General features: G+C 39.1%; 1 protein-coding gene across 1 annotated transcript in view; it reads right to left on the reverse strand.

Annotated features, from left to right (window-relative positions):
- LOC139228115 (protogenin-like) overlaps window positions 1–23,966 on the reverse strand; it is a 111,121-nt gene that overhangs the window by 21,699 nt on the left and 65,456 nt on the right. The window contains exon 11 of the mRNA XM_070859303.1: window positions 22,900–23,088. Coding sequence (XP_070715404.1) covers window positions 22,900–23,088 — 189 coding nt within the window. The remainder of the gene's footprint in view (window positions 1–22,899; window positions 23,089–23,966) is intronic.

Consider the following 23,966-nt stretch of genomic DNA (forward strand, 5'->3'; position numbering starts at 1 on the left):
GTTGAACCCACTGAATATCCAGACACAGGCACACTTCCAGCAGTGGTCATTTCAGAGCTCAGGAAGAGCTATTGTTCTCCTCAATTTTGCCCCGAAGGCACCAGCCAGTTATCACACTTCGTTGTCACCCGTGGCTCAGTCAGTAGCACTCTTACTTGTGAGTCACAAGGTCTTGGATTTAAGTCCCAATCCAGCGACTTGAGCACAAAAACTCCAGTTCAGTACTGAAGGAGTGCTGCACTGTCGGAGGTGCCATCTTTCAGATGAGACGGTAAGAGTGCAGACGGGGGGGGGGGGCTTTGGTTTAAGTGGACGTAAAAGATCCCATTTTGAAGAGGAGCAGGGGAGTTATCACTGGTGTCCTGACCAAGATTTAACCCTCAATCAACATCACTGAAAAAAAAACATTATCTGGTCATTGTGACATTGCTGTTTGTGGGAGCTTGCTGTGCACATTGGCTGCCTCATTTGCTACATATTACAACAATGGTTACACTTCAAAAGTACTTCATTGGCTGTAAAGTGCTGTGGGACGTCCTGGGGTTGTGAAAGGCGCTATGTAAATGCAAGTCTTTCTTGTTTTATTGCAGTTATTGATGAAAGCAGCCAACTCAGCACGGAAGAGCATCAAATCGGACATCACCTTGATTGATTTGGTTCAGTACCATCCTCCATGGTGCAGTCACTTACTGAGCCACTAGGGAAGTAAATACATATTCCAGCAATAAGCCATCGCCTTTCATGAGAGGATAGGAGGGAGAAAATTGGCAAAGAAACAAAGTATACTCAACTCATCTCAACTAATGATACATGTTGCTATCGGGGCCACAAAAAGCTATTTCCGCAGATAGATAAAAGGAGACTGGTTAAAATGTCTGAAGATCCACACTGACCTACTCTGTGATGATGGTAATATCATAAACAGTTTACACCCAAGTCATTGATTTTAAAAAATCCAAGTCAATTCCAGAGCCAGCTGGTCTGCTGCAACAAATCTCTGCACCGCTCAGCATCCTGCTATTAGCACATTAAAACCCAGAATAAAGCCATCACTAAAGATCCTATTGATCTTTCCAACAGCTGCAGAAGTTACAGAAAGTTGCCACCATCAAGTGCAAACAGAACAAACCCACATCAGAGCAAGACAATCACAAGCATAGAATTGCATGTTCAGTAAGTGCACAAACATGCCACGGTAGATCTCACTCGTTATGTATATAATGAAAACAAAAACGCTTTTCTATTAAATCCAGTAGCTAATTTAGAATTTTGGTTTATAATCAAATGTTTACTTCAGTAATTCTACTTACTGAATTCTAAATGAGGTAAAGCTCAAAGTTTCTTCCCACTCATTCTGATTTCAGACTCTTAAATAGACAAACAACTCATTTGACATTAAATATTGGAATTTAAATAAACCAACTAGATATGCGGAAGCCATGATCTTATTGAATGGCGGAGCAGGCTCGAGGGGCCTACCCCTGCTCCTATTTCTTATGTTCTTAAGTAAGCTGAGAATGGAGACCAAATATCAGGACTAGACTGAGTGATCTGGCATTGGGGATGCATATTCTAGAATAGCAGGCTGAAGCTGTTTGCTTCTTCACTTCGCGGAGACTTCAACAGAATCCGTTGAATCTCTCAGACTAATGAGACACTGTCTCAAAGGATTTTTAAGAGTCTTTAATATTTTAAAGCATGTCACAGTTCATTAGACACAATCCTCTGCATGAATTGAGTCACTCAGATGCAATCTACAGCATCAATGCAGCAGATTTAATTGCTTGTCCATTTTGTAAGTGAAGCCCCAAGGACTGCTAACATTTCAAGACAACTTAAACAGATTCACACAAGATCATCAGATCATGTTAACTGTTCCATTTTAGTTCTTCAAAAAAAGAATCTAGAGCCAAAATTACAATTATTGTTTTAATGCTAAATAGAATGGAACAATTAAACATTTATATGAACATCTTAAAATCATAGAAATTTAGCACAAAAGGCCATTTTGACCAATTGTGCCTATGCCCTGCTAGCTCCACACCAGAGGTAACTACTCCAATTTTCCTTTTCCCTGTATCTTTGATAGTTTTCTTCGTGTTTACCTAACTCCCTCTCGTAATATGTTAATTACATTTGCTTCAGTAGCCACTTGTAGCAATATATTCAATGTTCCAATGGTTGTTTTTTTTAGCCTTCCCCTTTATGCTTCTAGTACAAATCCTAAATTTATGCCCCCTTGTTACTAATTACTGACCAGTGGAAATAATCTTGCACCATCTACCTTCTCCAACTCTTTCACAGTACATCTTTCCCTTTCTATAATGCAGTACCCCAAACTGCACACAGTACTCAACTGATGTTTAAATAATGTTCTCGCAAAAATTCATCATCATCGCCTTGCATTTGTATTTACTGCCCTTGTATATGAAACCAAGAATCCCATTTGTCTGTTTTATGGCTTTTTCTACCTGCAATCCTGCTTTTAAAGATCTGTGTAGCTGTACCCGGATATCTCAATTCTTCTGCTTTACGGAGAATTTTTTAAAAAACTATTTCCTCTGTCCTTTTTCACAATATACAACTTCACATCATCCACATAGCTGCCCACTCTTGAATGAGAAAGGGATGATTTTGTGCAGAAGAGAAAAATATCTCTCATATTGCTTTCAAAGAGATGAGATCTAGTATAAAAATAAACTAATTATACAGTGCACATGTTGTCAAGAGGAATAAGTTGGAATTTATTGAAAATAACCAAGACATCAGAGAATGAAAATTGACGTTGCAAGTTCTTTCATTCCCACCTGGGTACTGGATGAAACTCAGCAATTCCAAACTCTATACTGTGGCACACAATGCACTTACCCCTTTCACTTCTAGCATTAATAACAGAAAATGCTGGGAATACTCAGCAGGTCAGGCAGCGTCTGTGGAGAGAGAAACAGTTAACGTTTCAGGTCGATGACCCTTTGTCACAACTGGCGAAGGGTCATCGACCTGAAACATTACTTCTGTTTCTCTCTCCACAGATGCTGCCCGACCCGAGTATTTCCAGCATTTTCTGTTTTTATTTCAGATTCCAGCATCCGCTGTATTTTGCTTGTGTTGTTGCAGCTTCTAGCATTATACTGCAGCATGGTGGAGCTTACCTGTGCCACCCAACAACCACCAGTACAACGTGTTCAATCAGGAGAAGCCTCCCTCATGCCTATTGTTGGGTTTGCCACTTGTTGTCCTACACCCAAGTCGGAATTAAAGCAGCACACGAAGACATGCGAGTTCAATGCCACATGTCCACTTTTGGATTACTTCTCCCTCAATTTTCACATCTCTTCTAGCCGACACTCCAGACATGCATCACACTCTGAGTGCAGTACCTCCAATATTCCCTCCTTTTTGGGAAGTGCCTTGTTTGCTCTTAGCACCTGGCCGGGTTTAGATCAGGAGCTTGCATTGGTCCCCCAATAGGTCAATGGATAAATGCTCGACCCGCTGTGACAGTAGGTCATGCAGGAATGCTTATCTGTGAGGAGTTAGCTGATGTCAGCTGGATAATGTGGAGATGTTACTGTGCATTTCAGTTTCCATAGGGGAAAAGAAAAATGCCTGTATTCCTATAGCGCCGTTCATGACCTCAGGACATCCCAAAGCGTTTAACGGCCAATTAATTACTTTTTTTAAATTGTAGGAAATGTAGAGGAAGGCAGGGAGCAGTGGAAACAGAAATCAGCCACGGTTTATGCTCTCGATTGCTATCCAGTGAACCTATTGGAAAGCACGTGTGTGGTTCTCAGCCAAGAACAGGATCAGGCTTGGCAGTGGCCAAACAACCCATCAACATGTGAAGAACAGCCATGTGGGAAGCTGATGGAGAACTGTTGCCACCTTTGAAACTATACCGCAACATTAACTATGGCTTTAAGGAAAGGAAGGAAATGAGGGAGAGAAAATATGAATTCGAGGCAGTAATGGGAATAAAACCCATACCCCTATCTGGCTCAGCAAGTATGAATAGTTCAAAGCTAGGCTTCAAACCTGCAACATACTGGATTCACTGCTTAATCCAGTCATTTCTGGACGACAAACTTTTACTTTAAAAACTTCCTTAGAATAAGTAGATTTAAAAAAATATAAACTTTTCACATGGTATACTTTTTCTTTTATGAAATGTCTGTTGGTGTTAATCCTCACTTCCCTGCTCAATAAAATGTTACATTATTGGTGTGGTTATAAATGATCTTCCCAATGTCCCATGGTAAAACTTTACTGCACTGTATCTTCAATGTCCCACAGTCACAGTGTGCACGGTTTCTGGCATCAGTCTGCTGGATTAGAATGCTTATAGCCACACTTGCAAAAAGGTTATTTGGAAAAATTAAGTTTTAGCTCTCCCACAAGTCCAGTGAGTAAAGATACCTCAGCAATACCCTTCCCAAAAGCCCCAGGTTTGATTAGTGGCCTGTGCCGAATTGCTAATTTTAGCCGGGGTAGAAGTTGGGAGGATACAATTAAGCTAAGCACCCCTCGGATAGGCGAGGGCACGAGGGGACCATAAGTTAGTCAGTGCTCCCACTACTGATTGCCAGCCAGTGACTTGTGTCCGATAGTTCAGGTGCGTTAATGTCAGATGAGAACTGGATTGATCTCCATGGCCTGTCGAGCCGAGCTATCCTTGCGGTCAAGTGAAGAATGACTAATGTGGCATGGCAACCCGGGGCTTGCTGGCACTCATAGAACTGGACCTCAGCAAGACTGAGCGATGGGGCAGAAACTGGGGGAGATAGTGCAGCAGAGGTGAGTACAGGTGAGCAATTGTGTTTTCACGACTAATGACCCATGTAATTAAACATATTTGTGGCTGTACCGCGATGAATCGTGAGTTGTGATTTTGTTTGTCTTTCCTTTTATCCCCATGGTTTCCCCAGAAGTTGGTGGCTCTTGCATAGTGCAGTACAACAGGCAGCAGACCCGTGAATATTGGGCATGCTATGTGACTTTGGGGTCCATCACAGTAACGCCCCATCAGATGTCCACATACATTTTACAGCAGTGGTCAATTGGAAGCAGGAACGCTGGCTGACTTTTCTTCTCCCTCGCCCAGAGACAGTGAAGCCAGCTAGTCTGTTCATATCATGCTGAGAAATGTCATTCATCTGCTATCCTCAAAATCACATTGGGATCTGTAACAATTGCCCTTTTTTAAAAATCTGTAACCTTCCACTCAGTCACCTCAATCATGAATGAACTATAATGGTTTGAACAGGAGTGCTAAGTTGTGGTATAAATGAAAACAGTGTACTTCAACTTTTCCCTTTCAGTATCAGTATCACTGAAGAATCTAGGGGACTGGTAATTGTTCATTTAAGTTGCACCAACATGTCAGCAAAGCATTTTGGACTACTTGCCAAATGCATCATTGCCGGCAAATGTTTGCCAACCATTCATTCCCAATGACAAGCTGTAAATAGCTTTGCTTCAAAAAGGCGGCGATTCCCTCTTCTGTTAGAAATATTTGCAAATTCAAAAGTCCTTCCAAAAAAAAGGCTAGCAGGTCACCAGTAAGGGAAAAGAAATGAGATGAATCTGGGGTCAAAACCATGGAGAAATGTTTTTCTGAAGGGTCATTCCACCCACACTAACCTTCATTTAGTGGTGATAAAGACAAAGGCAAACCCCTGAAAAACCAGACCTCACAGCTCTAAAAAGGTCCCCTCTGGGACCACGCAACAGATAAGGACTGGCTAGACAAGACAAAAACAGTGCCTGCACAGAAAATTTACAGCCACAGTGTTTTTTAGCTCGGAGTACTTAACACGAGATGGGGCTTATCCTAGTAAGGCATGCACAATTCTAGCCTGTGATCCAGGATAAAGTTTTGATGGCAAGCAAAAAGTTGTTGCCTTCCTTGCTGTCCACTTTCTAGTGACTCGCAGTATATTGCTCTACATCAGTCCAGTGGGCTAGCCTGCTGGGGTGAATACAGTGCCCCAAGCCCATTCTCAGAATACAATAAAGCTGCTGCAATTATGCAGGAAAGAATCCAACCATGTTAGATGGTGACATCTGGGCCATGCCCTTTGACACGCTTAGAATCTGCCTTGACTAAAGCCTGCTTTTGAAGCAATTGAGAGACGGAGATCTGGGGGACTGTAAAGGGAGTAGTGACACAACAAAGCCTAAAATAAGCTGTATGATGTTACAGAAACCTCCTGAAAGGTTAGTTTTTCTGCTCATAACAACTGGACTATATTTACTTTGTATTTAATTTGTGAAATCAGTGTACACATTCTTGGTGCTGACCATCAGTACAAGTAACAACCAACCCACAAAGAAAAAGCGATAAAAACATTTCCCCCATTTTGCAGCACAGTAAACACGGCACACTGGGATAAATGTATACCCATAGCGGGCACATTCCATTCAGACCTAGGCGATTCAAACTAACTGCACAAACTTACTCTACACATACTGCTGCTTTCATTCAATACAAAATGATCAGTTTGATACATACTGTGTTTACATTTGCCATACAAAGGAGAGAGAGACAGAGACAGAGAGAGAGAGAGAGAGAGAGAGATGTGCAAAGCGTGCTCAATACAACCAATATCAGATCTGGCAGCAGCAGCCAGAGGTGAGAGTTTATACTCCAAACCAAATTGGGAATGAATAATTCCTCCCTGTCTACATCAAACCATTTATTGTGGATCAACAAACTCGCAATTTGCAATTGTAGTGTAAACCAGGAGAGAGATTTAATTGCTGCTCCCATTGTAAATCCTTCCACTTCTTCATGGTCACCTGATGTTTATGATTTATTTGTGTAATCCTGCCTATCTTCATCCTTTGTTCTGCCCCCTTTGAAGGCCTTCGGGGTCAAACACTCCCTCACCCCACCCCCACCTCCCAAAATAAATGGTTCCTTTTCTACTGGGCAGTGTTATTTGGAGGTGAAAAACCTTAATCAAGATAACACCACCAAAAAAGAAAAAAATCATTAAGGGTGGTCTAGAAATGACAGAAATCATTTGCAACATTACAAGGAACTCGCCCAGTACAGAGTAATTGAGGTCCAGCTGATATTTCAGTGTGTAACATAAACCATTGTAAATAGCAGTGTTAAGACACTGGGAAAAGGGAGATATCCACTTTGTCCAAACTGTGCCCTCAGGCCTAGAAATACATTTTCTACTAGAATCAACATGGCTCTATTAGTTTTTCATGGGTTAACTACCATTGTGACCTTGTAATAGAATGAAAACTTACATTTATCAAACTGGTTAAATTAAGACAACAACCTTGTGCCTGATACAAAGAACAGAACTATTGGACACAAGTATTCGAACTTAACTACACAATTTCACTAGCTGCAATAACTTTCTTCTCAACATTACTTCTGCCTCTCCACAGCTGTGACTCGCTCAGTTGTTCCACACTGCACAACTTAGTAATACTTGGAGATTTGCATTTTTACTTACAAGAATCTGTTAAACGGAAATGTGTTTTTCACCATCAGCTTTTCACTCATTGTAGTTTACATAAAAATCACCACACTGAGAAGGGATTGTTAAAGTTATATTACAAAGCTCAAACAGTCATTCTCAAGAAGTATTTTTTTAATGTTGGCTTTTAATGTTTCCTTTTAATCAAAGTTAATTTAGACTTAAATAGTTGTCGTCAGTGTCCTCGCTATGGCACTTGAGTAACTGCAATATGAGTAAAAGAGTCTTTTTATTTCTGGTGTTGCGGTTGGGAGTTGGGCCTAATTCCAGCTGTAGAAAGATCTGTTCAAATGAGCCAGGGGCCACTACCGGCATTGGGGCATTGGTGAATAAGCATAATTTCCCCTGATGCACTGGTAGCAGGGTGTCTCCACTCTCTAGTGGTCAGAGGTGACTAGTCTGCATCTGTTTTCCTGGCAGCCTAAGGGACGGTAAGTGTCATCCATATTTCCTGAGGCCTATGGAGGCTCATATGCCAGTCTGTGTTTGGATTTAACTTTGCAAGTATTTGGATTAAGGAGGAGTTGTTGGAGAAGGGGAGGTGGGGAGGGGAAGGAAGAGAAACATTTTTCCCTTGTCTCATTTGATTGTTTTATATTTTCCAAAAAGAATTGGGAGTGCATTTTTATACATTTGTGAAATTTGGATAACTGGTAATTCACCGCTGTTCAGCTTATGGATTTCAAAATGAACAAGCGCAACAAAGCATCCTATTAAGGTTACCCAAATCTCTCAATTATCTAACATCCGTATAACTCGAAAACCACAGCAACTTTTTTTTTTTAAAAAGACCATCTCATAACATTCTTCTTCTGTATAAACACACACACACACAATGTATAGAATTTGCACATATCATGAAGGACGAAATGTTACCCTTTGAAAAGACTGTGTCACTGCCATTGGTCTGTGGCTCAAGAATGTCCCAATCATGAAGTCTGTGAGGAGGAGGCAACTAAGGGCACTTTTCTATCTTTTTAATATAATGGAAAGGAAATGACATGGGAGAATTTACTACCAAAATAATCTAGCTACAATTCTTTTAGTATATTCTACTAAATCAATTGTTTAAGTTAAGAAGTTAGAGCTGAAAATGTGTTTTAAAAAATTATATACTCTGAATTAGGGCAAGTCAAAGTAATACAGCAAAGCTGCTTTATTGTAAAATAATGGTCAATTTCATTTCACACTCAAGACCGACATTTCAGGAGGCATTAGTCAGATAAAATGAAGACCAAAAAAAATAGTGCATTCAAACCATCCTAAATGGGGTCGATGCTTCCTAAAGCTGTAATTTAAAAATAGATCTTGGAATTTTCAATAGGAAATCTTATGACATTTTCCTCAGAAGTTTCTTGAACTTGGGTCAAGAGGTCTCAACAAGCAGGTGTAAGATTTCTATAGCAAGCACCAATAATTACAGAACGCAAAGTCTTCAAACAGCAAACAAGGAATTTCATATCTCACCACTAAAAATAAACAAAGTCATTCCAAAAACTAATATCTGTGTCCATACCACAGTCCAAAGCAGGCACCTCTAATGATCCAGGGTGGAGCTGATGATGGGAACTACAGTTGAGAACATTGCCCTTGATTTGGGATCCTGGGTGTGCTCTGTGCTGATTGCTGCCTAAACTCAAATGGACCACTGAATTTGAGGATCTAAACTTAATACAAATGAAAATATAGCAGCAGTATCACATTCACTCGCCATTGTTACGTGTTAGGGGTCTAAAAAAAAAAAAAATTGGTTATACACATCAATTAGAAAATAAAAACTTTTAGTGCCTTTTACGTCCTCGGAACCAAAGCACTTCACAGCCAATAAAGTACTTTTGGAATGCAGCAGACAATTTGTGTTCAGTAAGGTCCCACAAACAACAAATGAGATTAAAGACTAATTTGTTCTTTCTTGGTGAAGAGATAAACGTTGGCCAGGATAGCAGCAGAACTCTCTGCTCTTCTTCGAATAGTGCCACAGAATCTTTTACATCCATCTGAACAGGGAGACGGGGCTCGGTTTTACATCTCTTCCAAAAGAAGCAAACAGTTATTTCAAAAAAATATCAACTTTGTGTACATTACGTTTCCTTAAAAGCCAAGAGAATTGAAGGCCATATGTGGTCTTCAGATGAAAGTGTGTCAGGGCCAAGGGATAATTGCATTAGGGTTCCCATTTTAAAGTCATACCTTCGATTATACTTTAACAAAACTTACAGCAATTTGGAAAATAGAGAAATAAAGTTAGTTGCAGCATTGGAGTTTCTCTGCCATATAGGCTGAGGTGCAGGGAGATATAAAGCGGAGGCACTAGAGTGCTACCACTGGCAGGAGGGTGTAATTATGGTGCGAGAAGTTTATACGGCAGTTTCTGTTATAAATATAGGAATTTACAATAGGAAAAATAACTAAAAAAAAAAAGAGTGCAGACAGAAGCACAATTCTGATTATATCGCCAGGTTATCGATTCACAGGGCAAATCATCATCCGTGGTGCAACACAGCACCTTAGTTAGAATGTAGTACACTTTAATTGACCTGACTCTATAATTTACGAGAGATATAATTAAGGATCTTTATTTATTTATTGAAAAGTTTCCATCCTTTATTGGCCCGATGTTTAACCTTGCTCAAAGTAGTAATGTTATTTCTTAGTGGTTAATAAAAGCTGCTCCTCTTCCTATTGCCAAAAAATGTCAGAAGTGAGCAAATTGAAAATTAAAATAAAGCAATGTTTTGACCTGGGTTTATACAAGCTTTCAAATATTTGCTTTTGGGGGAGGAAAGAGGAGAGAGAAAGAATGACATTGGGCCAGACACAAGCTCAGCTCAATCCAAGAAATGTGAAACTTAAGGTTCATTAATAATTTTGTTAAATTCAAATTACAACCCCCCTCCCCCCCCCCACCCCAACCAATGAAGTCCCGTGCAGGGAAAATATAAACCAAAACAAAACAATTTTTATATCTATACAAAGTGACGTCACTTTGACAATGGGGTATGTCGATGATTCAGAGTATGCCCAATTTTATTGATAATAGTTGGTTGAAATTTTGGATGTAAATGTTAAGATCTATAGATAGTCAACATATATGTATAAATACCCCTCCTCAATAGAGGGGGAATGGCTAGTTAAATATTGGGCAGAGGGCTGGGACAATGTCTCCTCATGGTGCATATAAAGCCATGAAAAAACATTCTAAAGTTCGCTTGTACTAGCAGAAAGTAACTGACTTAAATGTTACATGTTTTGATTTATAATGGACAAAATCAATAGCACCGATAGCTCCAATGTCAAATGTACTTAATTAGGCTCCATGGCCCCAAGTTTCCACATGATTTGCTCCTGATTTTTTAGGAGCAACTGGTGGAGAACAGAGTATCTTAGAAATCGGAATTCTCCACATTTAAGTTTTCTGCAGTTCTAGTCAGTTAGAACAGTTTCACTTTGGAACAGAATTTGTTCTTCAAAAGGGGGCGTGTCCGGCCACTGACACCTGATTTCAAAGTTTCCACAGTGAATACGTACTCCAAACTAACTTAGAATGGAGCAAGTGAAGATTCTTGTAGAACTGAAAAAACCTTGTCTACACATTAAAAAAATCAGGCGCAGGTTACAAATTAGGCGTCCGGAACGAGGTGGGGGGGGCGGGGGGGGGGGGGAGGGAAATCATTACATTCTACAATAAATCCTTAGTTATACTTGTACAAATATTATAGAAATAATTCCAACCTGAATAAAAATTCATAAGCAAAGAAAAGATTTAATAAACCATGTTCCTACCTGTGTGAAAGTGCTTCAGGCAGGGAGAAGGCTGCAGGAAGCCTCAGTGCTGATCATGGAAGGGCAATGTGGTTTTATTAAAAAATTTTAAAAATTGAACAGCTACAAAGTACTACAAAAATGGCCAAGTGCCAATGTTTCCTTCACACTGCGCATGCACGAACGCTCCAACGCGCACGCGCAGGGTTGCCGGCACGAAACAAACTCATTTAAATAGTACCCGCCCCCTCCTACTTACAAAATCGGCGCGAGTGGTAGGCTCCGCCCCCTGGGCGCCGCGCCAAGCTGACATCGAGCTGCAAAGCACTCGAGAATAGCGAGTTTTTTTTCAGGCGCCGTTTTCGGCGCGAAAAATGGGCGCCCAGCTCGGAGGGGCGCCTGTTTTACCGCGTGTGGAAACTTGGGGCCCATATGTTTAATAAACTTTCTCATTGATTCATGCAATTCTTGTAATATTTTAAGAAGCACTACTATTCGCACATTTTTTTTTAAAAGTATGATTTTTACAAGACTATTGTTCAATTTATAAAGTATGAATGAAATGGCTTTAAAGTATCTTCTATGCGATATTTATTTTGCATTTAAGGTTAAAAACAAATTCATTGCAGTGAAATGTTATATTTAAAAATTAAACTTCAGCAACCATTCCGATCGGACTTTGTGAAAACACTCAAATTAGATTTTTCAGCTGAAAAGTTTTGATTTCTCAACAGCCTTCACAACCCTTTCATGTGATAAGTTGAAGCATCTTTTCAAAGCTCCGCACCTTTCACTTAGTTACATCCTAAAGGACCTCACACATCTGAGGGCTTTCTCATTCTTCTGAGAATAATCAATGAAGAGACACATCTTGCCTTACAATTTGATTAAATGATGAGAAATTAGTCAGCTCCAGCTTCACATTTAGATGACCTCCTGTTTTGTGTAATGCTTGAAAACAAAATCATTTGATTTTAAAGTTGCTCACAATCCCTTTAAAACAGTTCTACGCAATCTTTTTGTAACACTAATAAAGATACTAATTTGAGAAATTCTACAGGAGGGAGCTTTCCACTTCGAAATGCAGAAATTCAACAGATTCCAGATAAGGATAAACAATCAACATTCTGAATGTCTAATAAAACAAAAGTTGTCCAAAGCAGAAATCCTTTGTTCTTGCAACGTTTTGTTTACATAAAGCACTACAAGAGCTGAATCAGAGCATTTGAGTCCTTAAGATGAGAGTCTTCATTACAGGAACTTACTTCATGGTCTTGGCAGAAAATATTTTATCCTTCTGATTACGAGCATGGATATGGTATAAAACAGCGCTCGACTAGAATCAGAAAGGGATTTGCACAGACATGCGTTAAAGCTGATAAGAGGATTGGTTCCCTGTCCCGAAGTACTGCTGCAGTTTCGCCAGTTATGTCCACATCTATTTACTGTATAGATTTTAATTAATAAAGTAACGTGTAAAATGAATACAGCAGCAGGCCATTACTAAAGGTTTAACGATAGCCAGAGCACTTACTGATGGGCATTACCATACATCAGCCAACCAGCATTTAGGTCACTCCAAAGAAGAGTGTATTACATTAATGATTTACAAAAGATAAATACGGCAAGCTATTAACTGTGTTTACAAGTCATTCTAATATTTACTTATATCATTACTTGCTCATCCACAGGTCTTATCTTTCGTTTATTCAAACAGAATCTTACAGTCTTGCTGATAATTAATCAGATAAAATATTCCTCTTTTGATCTCACTGCACTGAGAGATAGTCTAATGCCATAAATTAAGTGTAATATTTTGAAGATGTCCCTTCAACTAATTGTGGCCTTTGGGTTTCTAACAAACATATGGCCTCATTTCTGAAGCAGGGAACAGCAGCTGCTTTGATGTTGCACTTATTTTTTGCTACAAAGAACCCTACAGTCTACAATGATACCAGATCTTGCAAAACCTGTATGGAGATTTGCTACAGCTTGACCACATTTTCTCTTGGAACAGCTACTACAGTTTGAACACACAGCTACGTTTTTAGGTGAGAGAAGAAAAAAACATGAACTTAATTTATACTGCGCCTTTCATCGTCAGTATATCCTAAAGCGCTTTACAGTCAATGACGTACAGTCATTTTGAAGTGTAGTCACTATTGTAATATAGGAAACGGGGCAGTCAATTTTCAAACAGCAAGGTCCCACAAACAGCAATGAGATAATGACCAGATATTCATTAAAAAAAAATAAAAGTAATGCTGGCTGATGGATAAATATTGGCCAAGATACTGGGGAGAACTCCCCTGCTCTGCTTCGAATAGTACCATGGAATCTTTTACTCCCGTGTGGTGGCTGGTGTGCAACGGCCATCCCACATTAAAAGAATTCACGCACGGGCATTGTCCACCATTTAAAATGAGTTCATCAGTCACCTGAGTACTCATTTTTAGTGTGGAAGCAAGTCATCCTCGACCCCGAGGGACTATGATGATGATAGGAATCTTTTACTCCCACCTGAGTAGACGGGGCCTGGCTTTAATGATCACCTGAAAGACGGCACCTCCAACAGTGCAGCACTCCCTCAGTACTGCACTGAAGCATCAGCAGAAGTTATGTGCTCAAGTCCCACGATGTTCTGACTCAGAGGAAGAGTGTTACCTCTGGGCCAAGGCTGACATCCTGGCCATAACTGCATCTTTCAAAACACACAGTTCCAGATCTCTGAACACTGAACACTTGAAGCATTTTACATTTAAATCAAAATATATAACCAACAGAATAATCATACATTAATAATTTAGAGGGCCAATAATGAATTAAAAAAAACTTAACTACATTATTGACACAAGTATGGGCATTTTTTTTTTTAAATTGTCAAACCAGCATCTATTCCTTCAATGGTTCAGGGATATCTAATGTGTGCTGTATGTAGGTATACAAATAATTTGAATAGTATATTGCAATTCAGTAAATAAAATATTTTTTTTGATTCATAATTTTCATTCTTTTGATACCATTAATTACTCAGGGGCAAAGTTGGATAACTTGAATTACATTTGAATGTCCATATCAGAAGTTGGCTTACATTTCAACAGTGTAGGTGGTAATGCTTAAAATTATGCAGGATTCTGGGTATTTAAGTTTAAATTTAATTCATGTAAAAAAAATATAAATTAAACGAAGGAATAAAGCTACGCTGAGAATACAGCCCTATTACTTTATTGATTATAATCCAGAGATCAATAATACACAGGGATGAATCACGACAAACTGCCTTAATAAAGAATTCCAATCAGCAATAATAGTGCTCATATGCAATAATGCTTTCTCAAACATGTAGAAGAGCCTTTGCCTACTTTTCAATGGACTATCCCCTAACTTTCATAGTATGTTCAAGCTGAAAAATCATTAGTAGCTGAAACTAGAACAAACTAAACCGTGTCATCTAGTGTCAACAACCGTTTACAGACAGTGCCCGACTCTTGAAGATAAAGTACACAGGCAAATCTCAGTACAATGGCTTCAGTGATTCACTTACTTTATTCATACTTGACCTTCGTAACCAATTGCACAGTAAAATTATCTAAAGCTTTGGACAGACATCTTGAATAAGATTAAACTGTAATACATCATTTAGAGAGTTATCAGTAATAGGTAAAATTACAGGAGAATTACATTCAAATTTTAAAAGCTACAAACATTCCAACCCTGATATCATTAAGCTCACAGCAGAGAATACATCATGTTTGCCATTATCTGTTCCTCTTTAGCCTTAACCTTCTCGCTCATGGTCCTATGATAACCCAATGCATTTAAGACTTGTCATTCCATTATAAATTTATAGTGTTCCCCTGAGATAAGATTCCTCAATGGCTTTCTCTTCTACTCTAACATAGTATTCTTTGTCTATAAACCGAATCGTATACGTCAGCAATTAAGAAAAACAAAAGTTCTTCACTTAGTAAACAGGGCCATTTGGACTTTGAAGCCCATTACTAGAATAGTCCCTTGGCTACCAAAAACAGATTTCTTAAATGACTGACAATTGACTTTCCTGAGTATCGGTACGGTCATACATCATGCATCAGTTTATACATTTTTTTCCCCCAGATATCTCGTTTCTACATGATCTCCTTCAGTTAAAAGAGGAGGCAGGTGGGGCCGACCAGTGCCATTCTGTGGTCAGGACAGTCTTTTCCTTACCTCGAGATGAGTACTTTACTTGCATGAAATGTTCTAGTGAAATGAAGTGGCAGGCAACTTTGGGACCATCAGGACCGCATGGCTGGAAATCCAACAAATGCTACTCGGCTACCAACTGTTCAGACTTGTTGTGCAGGTGAATTAGAAAGAAAGACTTTCAATTCTATAGCGGCTTTCACAACCACTGGACATCTCAAAGCGCCTTACAGCCAATGGAGTACTTTTGGAGTGTGGTCACTGTTGTAATGTAGGAAATGCGCCAGCCAATAGTGCCATAGGATCTTTTATGTCCACCTGAGAGAGCAGACGGGACCCCGTTTTAACGTCTCATCCGAAAGACGGCATGTCCGACAGTGTAGCGGAGCACTGCACTGGAATGTCAGCCTAGATTTGTGCGCTCAAGTTCCTGGAGTGCGACTTGAACCCACAACCTTCTGACTCAGAGTGAGTATGCTACTCAGTGAGCCACAGCTAGTTAGCTCAAAAGTAGTTCGTTTTTATGTTAAATATTTATGGCATCCAACACATATTTGTCAAAATGTCTTCTCGCCTTCAGTCTGCGTGATTTTAGGTATTTCCAAACACTGAGGTTTTATCTCTAGGTGGGTTACCTTCTCCAAGTGTGTAACTTTCTCAAACCCTCCAAAATACAATATATAGAATAGCATGTTTTTGGAAAGTTTGAAAGAAATATAGGGCTATGGTACAATACAAATTTCAAAAGCAAAGACAGAAGGCAACTAAAAGTACAAGATAATGAAGTATTGGATTTTGTTTGAGAGCTGAGGTAACACTGACCAAGACTTTTGAACTCAAAATGTTATGTTTAAGTAAAACACATGCAGTTGATCATGACAAAATATGCGGAGAAATAATAATTGATCACAATTTCCTCTCATCATCATGTGTTTTAAAATTTAAAATATCTAACATTTTGACCTGTATGAAAAGTAAGCTTTCCCTCAGAATATCTCAACACATAATCGAGATATTACATATATGATTGCAGATGGGACATTTGAATAGAATAATAAAGCATTAATTAATGCTGCTTATACAATGAAACTTAGTTCAGCTCAATATAAGCAGCATTAAGTTTATATTTAAGAAGCGAGTTCATTTGTTCAGTCACTTCAACGGGATTACGAGACATGTTTTTACATAAAAAAATATATACAAGTGATAATCAGCTAGATTAAAAAGAATTGACAGCTGATGCTCGATTAAATCTTTAGCTTTTTGTTGAAACTATTCAAAAATCCGGTACACATCTTGAAGCCAACACAATCCTCAAAACACCGCTCCTTTTCAAATTGGGCTTTCAGAAGGTCACCAGAAAGGGCTGTGTCTCATTGTAAAATGGCACGCTTCCATACAGGTGTTCTTAACTTTATTACATTTTCACACCTTGTTAACTCGCAGCAACTATTTAAACACAAACAGCTAGTAAAAGACTCCATTTCCTAACAATTTGCCTCCCCTTTTCATAGTACTTAGCCCAATTTGTGTTGTCTTTCAGGCCCACCCTGGCCTGTATAATTTTATTGCACCCTGGGAGACAGTCATTAAAGCCGGCCTCCAGTGCATAGGCTGAAATTACAAAAAAAAAACACAAGCTCCACCCCAGCTTATCATATCCCACTGAAAACACATCAAAAACTACACATATCACTACATCAACAAACATAGATGAACCCACATCTAGTGTCCTGTAACCAATGGCTAATTACTAAAGTATAACTCTCAATGCTGTGTTGCGCTTTTCTAAAAATGTCCCTCCGCACTCTTCCTCTCCTTCCCCACACCCCAAAGGCAGTGGCTCACACTGATGTAGCCTCACAAGTGCTGGGAGCCCTTAAGTATTATGTTCAAGTGACCGTTCTTCATGTACAAGTCCAGAAAGTAGGGTTTTGCTTTGCTATTCAACCAAGAGGCATCAGAGCTAAACCCAATCTGCTCTTCAACTGATGTCTACACATACATACATTTTCCAGCAGGGGTCATTAGATAGCAATCAGCAGTGACAATCCTGGATGATTTTTTTCGTTTTCCTAATGTCGGGGGCCCCACAGCCAATCCCAAAACAAAACCCTGGCAACTAAACAACTATTGACAGCCCACCGAGATCAGTCAAGCACAGACCAGGAATGGAAACCCAGTACTCTTTTTGATCTGTATGGCTCAGTATAACACCATGCAGTGCATTTACATGCTGAGCTACTATAGTGCACTTTCCATGTTGTTAGGTTTAAGACAAGGGCGTGTAACCTGTGTTCCTAAGGATAACATTGGGCCCTCGAATCCTGGAAATCCCGTGCTTGAAGCCCAGGCACCCCATTCTGGTTTTTGCTATGTTTTTTTATCCCCTAGTTTGTCCCATGTGCATCATGGTTTGGAAAGATTATTCTTAGCACCGTTGTCCAACTGGTGAATGGATCCCATCTCAGAAGATAACAGAAATATGCAAATTAGTAGGAACACAGGTAAATCTACAATTAGGTTTGAACACAGTGTACTCACACTGCCACAGATCTCAATCTCAGTTTGCTGCTTTCCTTTTATTGAGTTCGTCACCCCGAAAACATGACTTTCATCCATTTCTACCTCACTACCCAGCAAAACCCTTGTGCTTCTGTCACCTCCAGTCTTGGTTTCTCCAATGCTCTCTGACTGGTCTTCCAAGCTGTATCCGACAGAAACCTCCAACTCACTCACAACACTACTGACCATACCTTATTCCACACCATGGCCTAGCTACCATTCCATCCTCACCAAGCTGCACTGGCTCCTCACTCTGTCATGCACTGATTCCAATATCCATATTCTCATTTACAAATTGCTTGGTTACCTCGGCTATCTTTTCCAGCCCAACATTCCAGCTCAATTTCTGCTCTTCTGATTCTAATCTGTCGTGGGTCCCTCCCATCCCTCCACTCCAGAGTCTTCAGCCATTGCAATCCTGCACACTGGAGTTATCTTCCTAAACCCCTGCACAATCTAGCTATATCTACGTCTACCTTCAACAACCTCTTCAAAACCTACCTTTCGACCTCACCTTTGGTCACATCTGCTAGCTTTTCTTCCAATTGCTACTCAAGGTCCGATTCCTTCTCCCACCGCCAACCTGTGACGTACTGTGGCCACGTGATGTTCCTGACAGCCTGCTGGGACAGTGCTGTACGGCTGCCTTCCCCTATATCGTCCTAGTCTCCATTATTTCTGTGAGCTTTGATGGTGAATGTTGACAGGATGTTCAACTTCAGAGGGGAATCACAACCGAGCCCATTCTGTCCTTAGCCATCGTCCACACTCACACGAAGCAGAGGTCGCGAGATAGCACTTGGGAATGGGAATCCCAACTGATTTTTCTCTTGGAATATGGAGGCCAACTGCATGGTGGGAACAGCTAGTTCAGCAAAGCCGATATTTTACTGATTTGTGTGTGGTTACTCTTAACTTTCGGGAGAACCTAATTTTGGGGTGTTATTTTTTTTTACATTACACAGGCATGTGAATTTGAGACTGAAACTGATGCAATTCAGTAAGAATTTTAGAAGAAAACAAATTCTCAGTTACTACAAAAAAGAACAAATCCAAAATCACTCCACAATAACTGAGAATTTTTGTAAAGCATCTATCATTAAAATTGACCACAATCTGTATTTAAGAATGTTTACATTAAACCTCAACATTTGGGCTTATTTTGAAATTCAGTTTACCATTATGAAGCAATTTTACCACTCGAAGCATGAAGATGCAAACTTATATAAGCATGTGTGCTGAAAGAGTGGTCCAGAATACTGATTATTTATAGATCAGTGCTCATTACTGATTAGTCCAGCTCAGGGTGGGTAATCTAACAATTCACAGGCAACTCTGATCCACAAATCAAGTGTATAAACGTCTAGGATGCCATGATAAGGTGTCCCACTTTCCTAGTGTATAATACAGGGCTGATGAAAAACTGTAATACAGAATTTTTAATTTAAAAAAAAACTAAAAATGAACTTATTTTTCACGTTATATAGTTTTGATCCTGTAGTATCCTTTCCTGTCAGCAGCTGTTGCCATGGTAAATTTAAAAAAATAAATATTTAAAACTTTTAATTTAAAAAAAGGTAACGCTAATTTCAAAGTAGTTCAAAAACTATTCAACAAAAACTTTTTTGCTTTGAGTTTCTCTTTACAGCCATTTTCAGATCGGATTTATACATCAGCTAATTTTAAATAGTTCCACTATTTTCTGCGTCCCATTAAATAGGAATACAACAACTTCATGCATTCTGATTTGGTTGTAATCCATTGTGAAATTCTCTAGGTCTATATAACACTTTAGTGATCTGCCCTTATTGCTAGACAAGCCTGCAATTAAACTCACAGGTATAACACTCAATGTTCTTATTATCGCTTCAAGTCGCGACTAATTAAACTTCATTCATAAAGTGGGCCAGGGCTGCAAAAAGGTTACATTTATAAATCAGCATAGTCTGCCAGAGCAGAGACAGAACTTATCTCAGTTCACAGGGAAGAGATAAAATCCTGGGGTTCTAGAGGTCAAAAGGCAGTGACTGGGACAAGTGCCTTAAGCAAACCATTCCCATCTAACCTCCAGTTGGAATTTCGTGACAAGGCTGAGGAAACAAACTGACTTGGAGCATAATAAACCAGCTTTCATACTGAAAACAGAGGGGTGGCACTCAATTAAACCTCATCATTTATCCTGAGTAAGCCAACCAACCCAATTAATTGGTTTTATCGGAATAAAATGCCAAAATGTCAAAAAACAACTTTTAATAAAGAAACAGTTAACACATGGGTGCCTGGGTTCCACAACATGCTTTCCAATTCCAGTGATTAGTCAGAGTGACAAAATTAGAATATAAATGAACATTTTCGTTCTTGGAATTGTGTCTGTGTGAGATAGAGGGATGTGGAGCAAAATGATAGCTTCAAACCTCCATCTAATTGTTACTGTTTCTATATTAATGTTTTACTTTTTTAGAAAAGTTTATTTAAATAATTTTTGTACTGCAAACGTTGAATCATTATTATTTTTAACAACTTTATTCTCCAAACAGATTTCACAAAGCATGAGCAGAGGCCAGTCCAGTTCAAAGTGCAACACCTAATTTTCCAATTTTTAAAAAGTTAGGCAATTTCAAATGTTACGATATAAAGAATTATGGTTTGAGCTTAGATAGACGGAAAGTGTTTTTATAATCCATTTAATGTGGAATCAGATATGCCTAACTATTAACCAGGGGAAAAATTGGACCAAGAGGAAGTGTAATGTGCAAAATAAGTGTCTGTACAAAGTTACATTGATTGTGGTTTGTTATATTATGATCAGTTGAATTTGTCTTTTTTAAGCAGAGCCAAAGTAGTGACTTCAGGAAGAATAAATAACATACAAGACACTGGAATAGGAACAGAATCCAATCAATGGTCAGGTTTTGTTCTACTCTTTTCCTTCATTGTCCGGGACAGTTTTTTGCTTGGTTAAATGGTCAGCTGCCAGCCACCTGCTATGGCTGGAATGGCCACAGATGGTCAGTTGTCCAGTTAGTAGTTAAGAATGTGCTGTTGTTCCCACATCACACAGGGTTTGAGGCCCTTGACAGGGATACGTGAATCTAAGCTCATCACCAAGCAACAGTCAAGGGCCTCAGCCGAACAGTGACTGAGGTCAGACGTAATAATTCCGCAATGACTTACACTTATAGATCCTTTAGACCAAGGATTGCAAATGTAATAACATTCAGGTATTATTCTTCCTTTTCTTTGCTGAAGGATCATGCTTGTAAGTCCTGTCTACATGTGCTTAAGTCATAAAAATAGCAGTTCCAATAATATGCTAAAAGTATTCAAAACTCTTACATTTGGGATACACTGGAGAAAAAATCCCAATATCAACAAAACTACAAAGTCTTTCTAAAGTTTATAAAGAGACAAAGATCTGAATTGAACAGGACCTGAATTATATCTCAACACCCATTGCTAAGCATGTTTAAAGTAAAAGTGTTCTAGTATACATCTCCGTTACACCAAGTCTAGGATACGGATTTTGTACTTTGGCTTTCAAATCCATGAAAAAAGTTTTTGGGGAAATTGGGTCATCTATAGCGGCCTGTGAACATTTTTACTGCTAATGCACAGAAGCGGACTTGTGCCTATACTGCAATTTGGCTCCGCATGAGCTGGGCAGAAAGCTCAGTTCTGATTTAGCACAATGTGTTAAAAGCTTGGAATAGTTGCATGGCACTGCAGGAACTAGAGCATTTCAGGTGGTCTGGAAGCAAAAATGCAGACCAACTGTGCTAAAGGATGGTGTTGACTGAGAAGGTTGTGTAAATAATTCAAACACAAAAAAAAAACTTCAGGAAAAGCTGACATGTAAATGATACTATACAACACAAACACCTATTTTCTAAGTCATACTATTTTTGGAGTGCTAAAATTAATATATTTTCAACTTATTGTAACACCATGGAGACTTAAAGGAGCATTAACAGGAAGGTAGAAATGTTCAACAGTGGCATTTTCAAATGAAGGGAGAACACTTGTCGAGTTACTGAAGTGGCAAATTCTTGGCCCAGACAGAAGAATGAACAGTTAATGTCCTGACTCAAATCCTCCCACTTCTAGTGGAGGCAAGGAAGGAGAGGAATTAAAAGTACCATTCAACCTCATCAACAAATCCAATTCCACTTATTCTGAAAAGCAGGTACGGCACACAGAAGTTTGAACTTTTACCCATTACAGATTTACAGTAGCTGCAGTCATCATACTAAGCGAGTAAATGCTTTAAAGCTGTTTATACCTTCAGAGCACAGATGTGACTTTCATGTGGAGTTCCAGCTCCTTAGAAGTCTCAGAGAAAGCTAGCCATTGCAGTAAAGATTTTTTTTTAAATTTCTGACCACTGGCTGAAAATAATTTTAAGTTTTCCATTTATAAACATTGGATTAGTTTCCCTGAACCTAATACCAGGATTTTTTTCCTCAGACCTTTTAAGTACCCTGTGCCAAGCAACTTGTTTGGTGTTAATAAACTTTACCGTGGGGCTGATCCAGAGGGGGAAAATTAAATGTTACCCTCCTCCCAACCCTTGGGGATTTCCAGCACAACTGAGGCCTAGAATAACTATACAATGAAGAAAAAGATACTATAAAAATAGGCTAATGGGGTGTGGAGCTGAGAAGGTTTGAGAAACCTCTAACCAGTAAGTATAAAACACAAATATTTCCAAATGGATTTTGTTATCTCGAATAAAAAATTTAAACAAATCTATGCATTGAAACACATCTAGGCAAAGAATTAATAGGAACAACCTAAATCTGGGGAGTCAAAAGTACTGACACTAAAACTTCTACAAGTAAAGATTGCGAGTTATTAAGACCAAATGAAGTATCTGAACATTACGTACCTAGTCCACCGATGGTATAATGGGAATCTTGCATGCCGAGTCCAATTGGCCCGGTTTCTTGCTGACTTTCTTCCCTGTAGAACAGTCTATATCCCTGGATATGCACACTGTTTTCCTCCGCCTGTTTCCACCTTACTGTAATGGTTGTGCAGTTCAATGGCTCTAAACGCAGCTCTGGGGCCAAGGGGACTATTGAAATAGGAAATGGAAACGTTATTCAAGTCCTTTCAAAGGTTCCTCTTCGAATACAAGTTTACTTGAGTTGCATAAAGAAGTTCAAATGTGATTCTTTAACTTTTTTTCCAACAGAAGAATGAACAGTTCATGTCCTGACTCAAATATCTCTACTGCTGGAGTAAGACACCAGCATATGCTCACAAAATAAATTCACTTTGTGAAAAATGACTGATTAATCTCATCCTCAAAATATGTCATAGTATTTACATTTGTTCTCAGACATGTAAATCTAAAAGTCATTGATGATTTGTCAATATAGAAAGCTTTATTCCCATAAACGAAAATAAAGTTTATCCAAGGGTAGTGCACACATTTCAAAACTAAAGGGAAGCCGGCAAACAAATTGATGTCAAATTCAGGAATATCTTCCATAGCCTCTACTTTGGAAAATTAAAGTTTAGTTGCGATTGAAATTGGGCCTTGAAATCTCAGTTAATAATGCTACTTCCGCAAAGAATTCAAGTGGCATCCTTTTGCTTTCAGCTGAGAATTCCCAAGAGTCAGGCTTTGTCCATACACAGACATTCTAAATTGGCAACCTAATTTTCAGAATATTTTTATACATGCATGTAACTTCGGGGGTTTTTTTTTTCAAAAAAGAACACTGCTTTAGGTCTTCGTTTCTGAACAGGTCATGATTTGTGCCGAGAAAATCTCAAAGCACAGGAGTTTTTTTTAAAAAAAAAGGTGTTGCAGGGGGTAAAAAAATCCAGGAATGACAGACAGGAGGGAGGCTGCACAGAGGGAAGATAGAAAACACAAGTGTAAGCAGAACTCGGGATGAGCTTTTTTCAAGTCTTGCTTTTCTTCTTTTAAGGGAAGGAATGCTG

The sequence above is a fragment of the Pristiophorus japonicus genome, chromosome 17 (genome assembly GCF_044704955.1).
Source record: "Pristiophorus japonicus isolate sPriJap1 chromosome 17, sPriJap1.hap1, whole genome shotgun sequence".
NCBI lineage: Eukaryota > Metazoa > Chordata > Chondrichthyes > Pristiophoridae > Pristiophorus > Pristiophorus japonicus.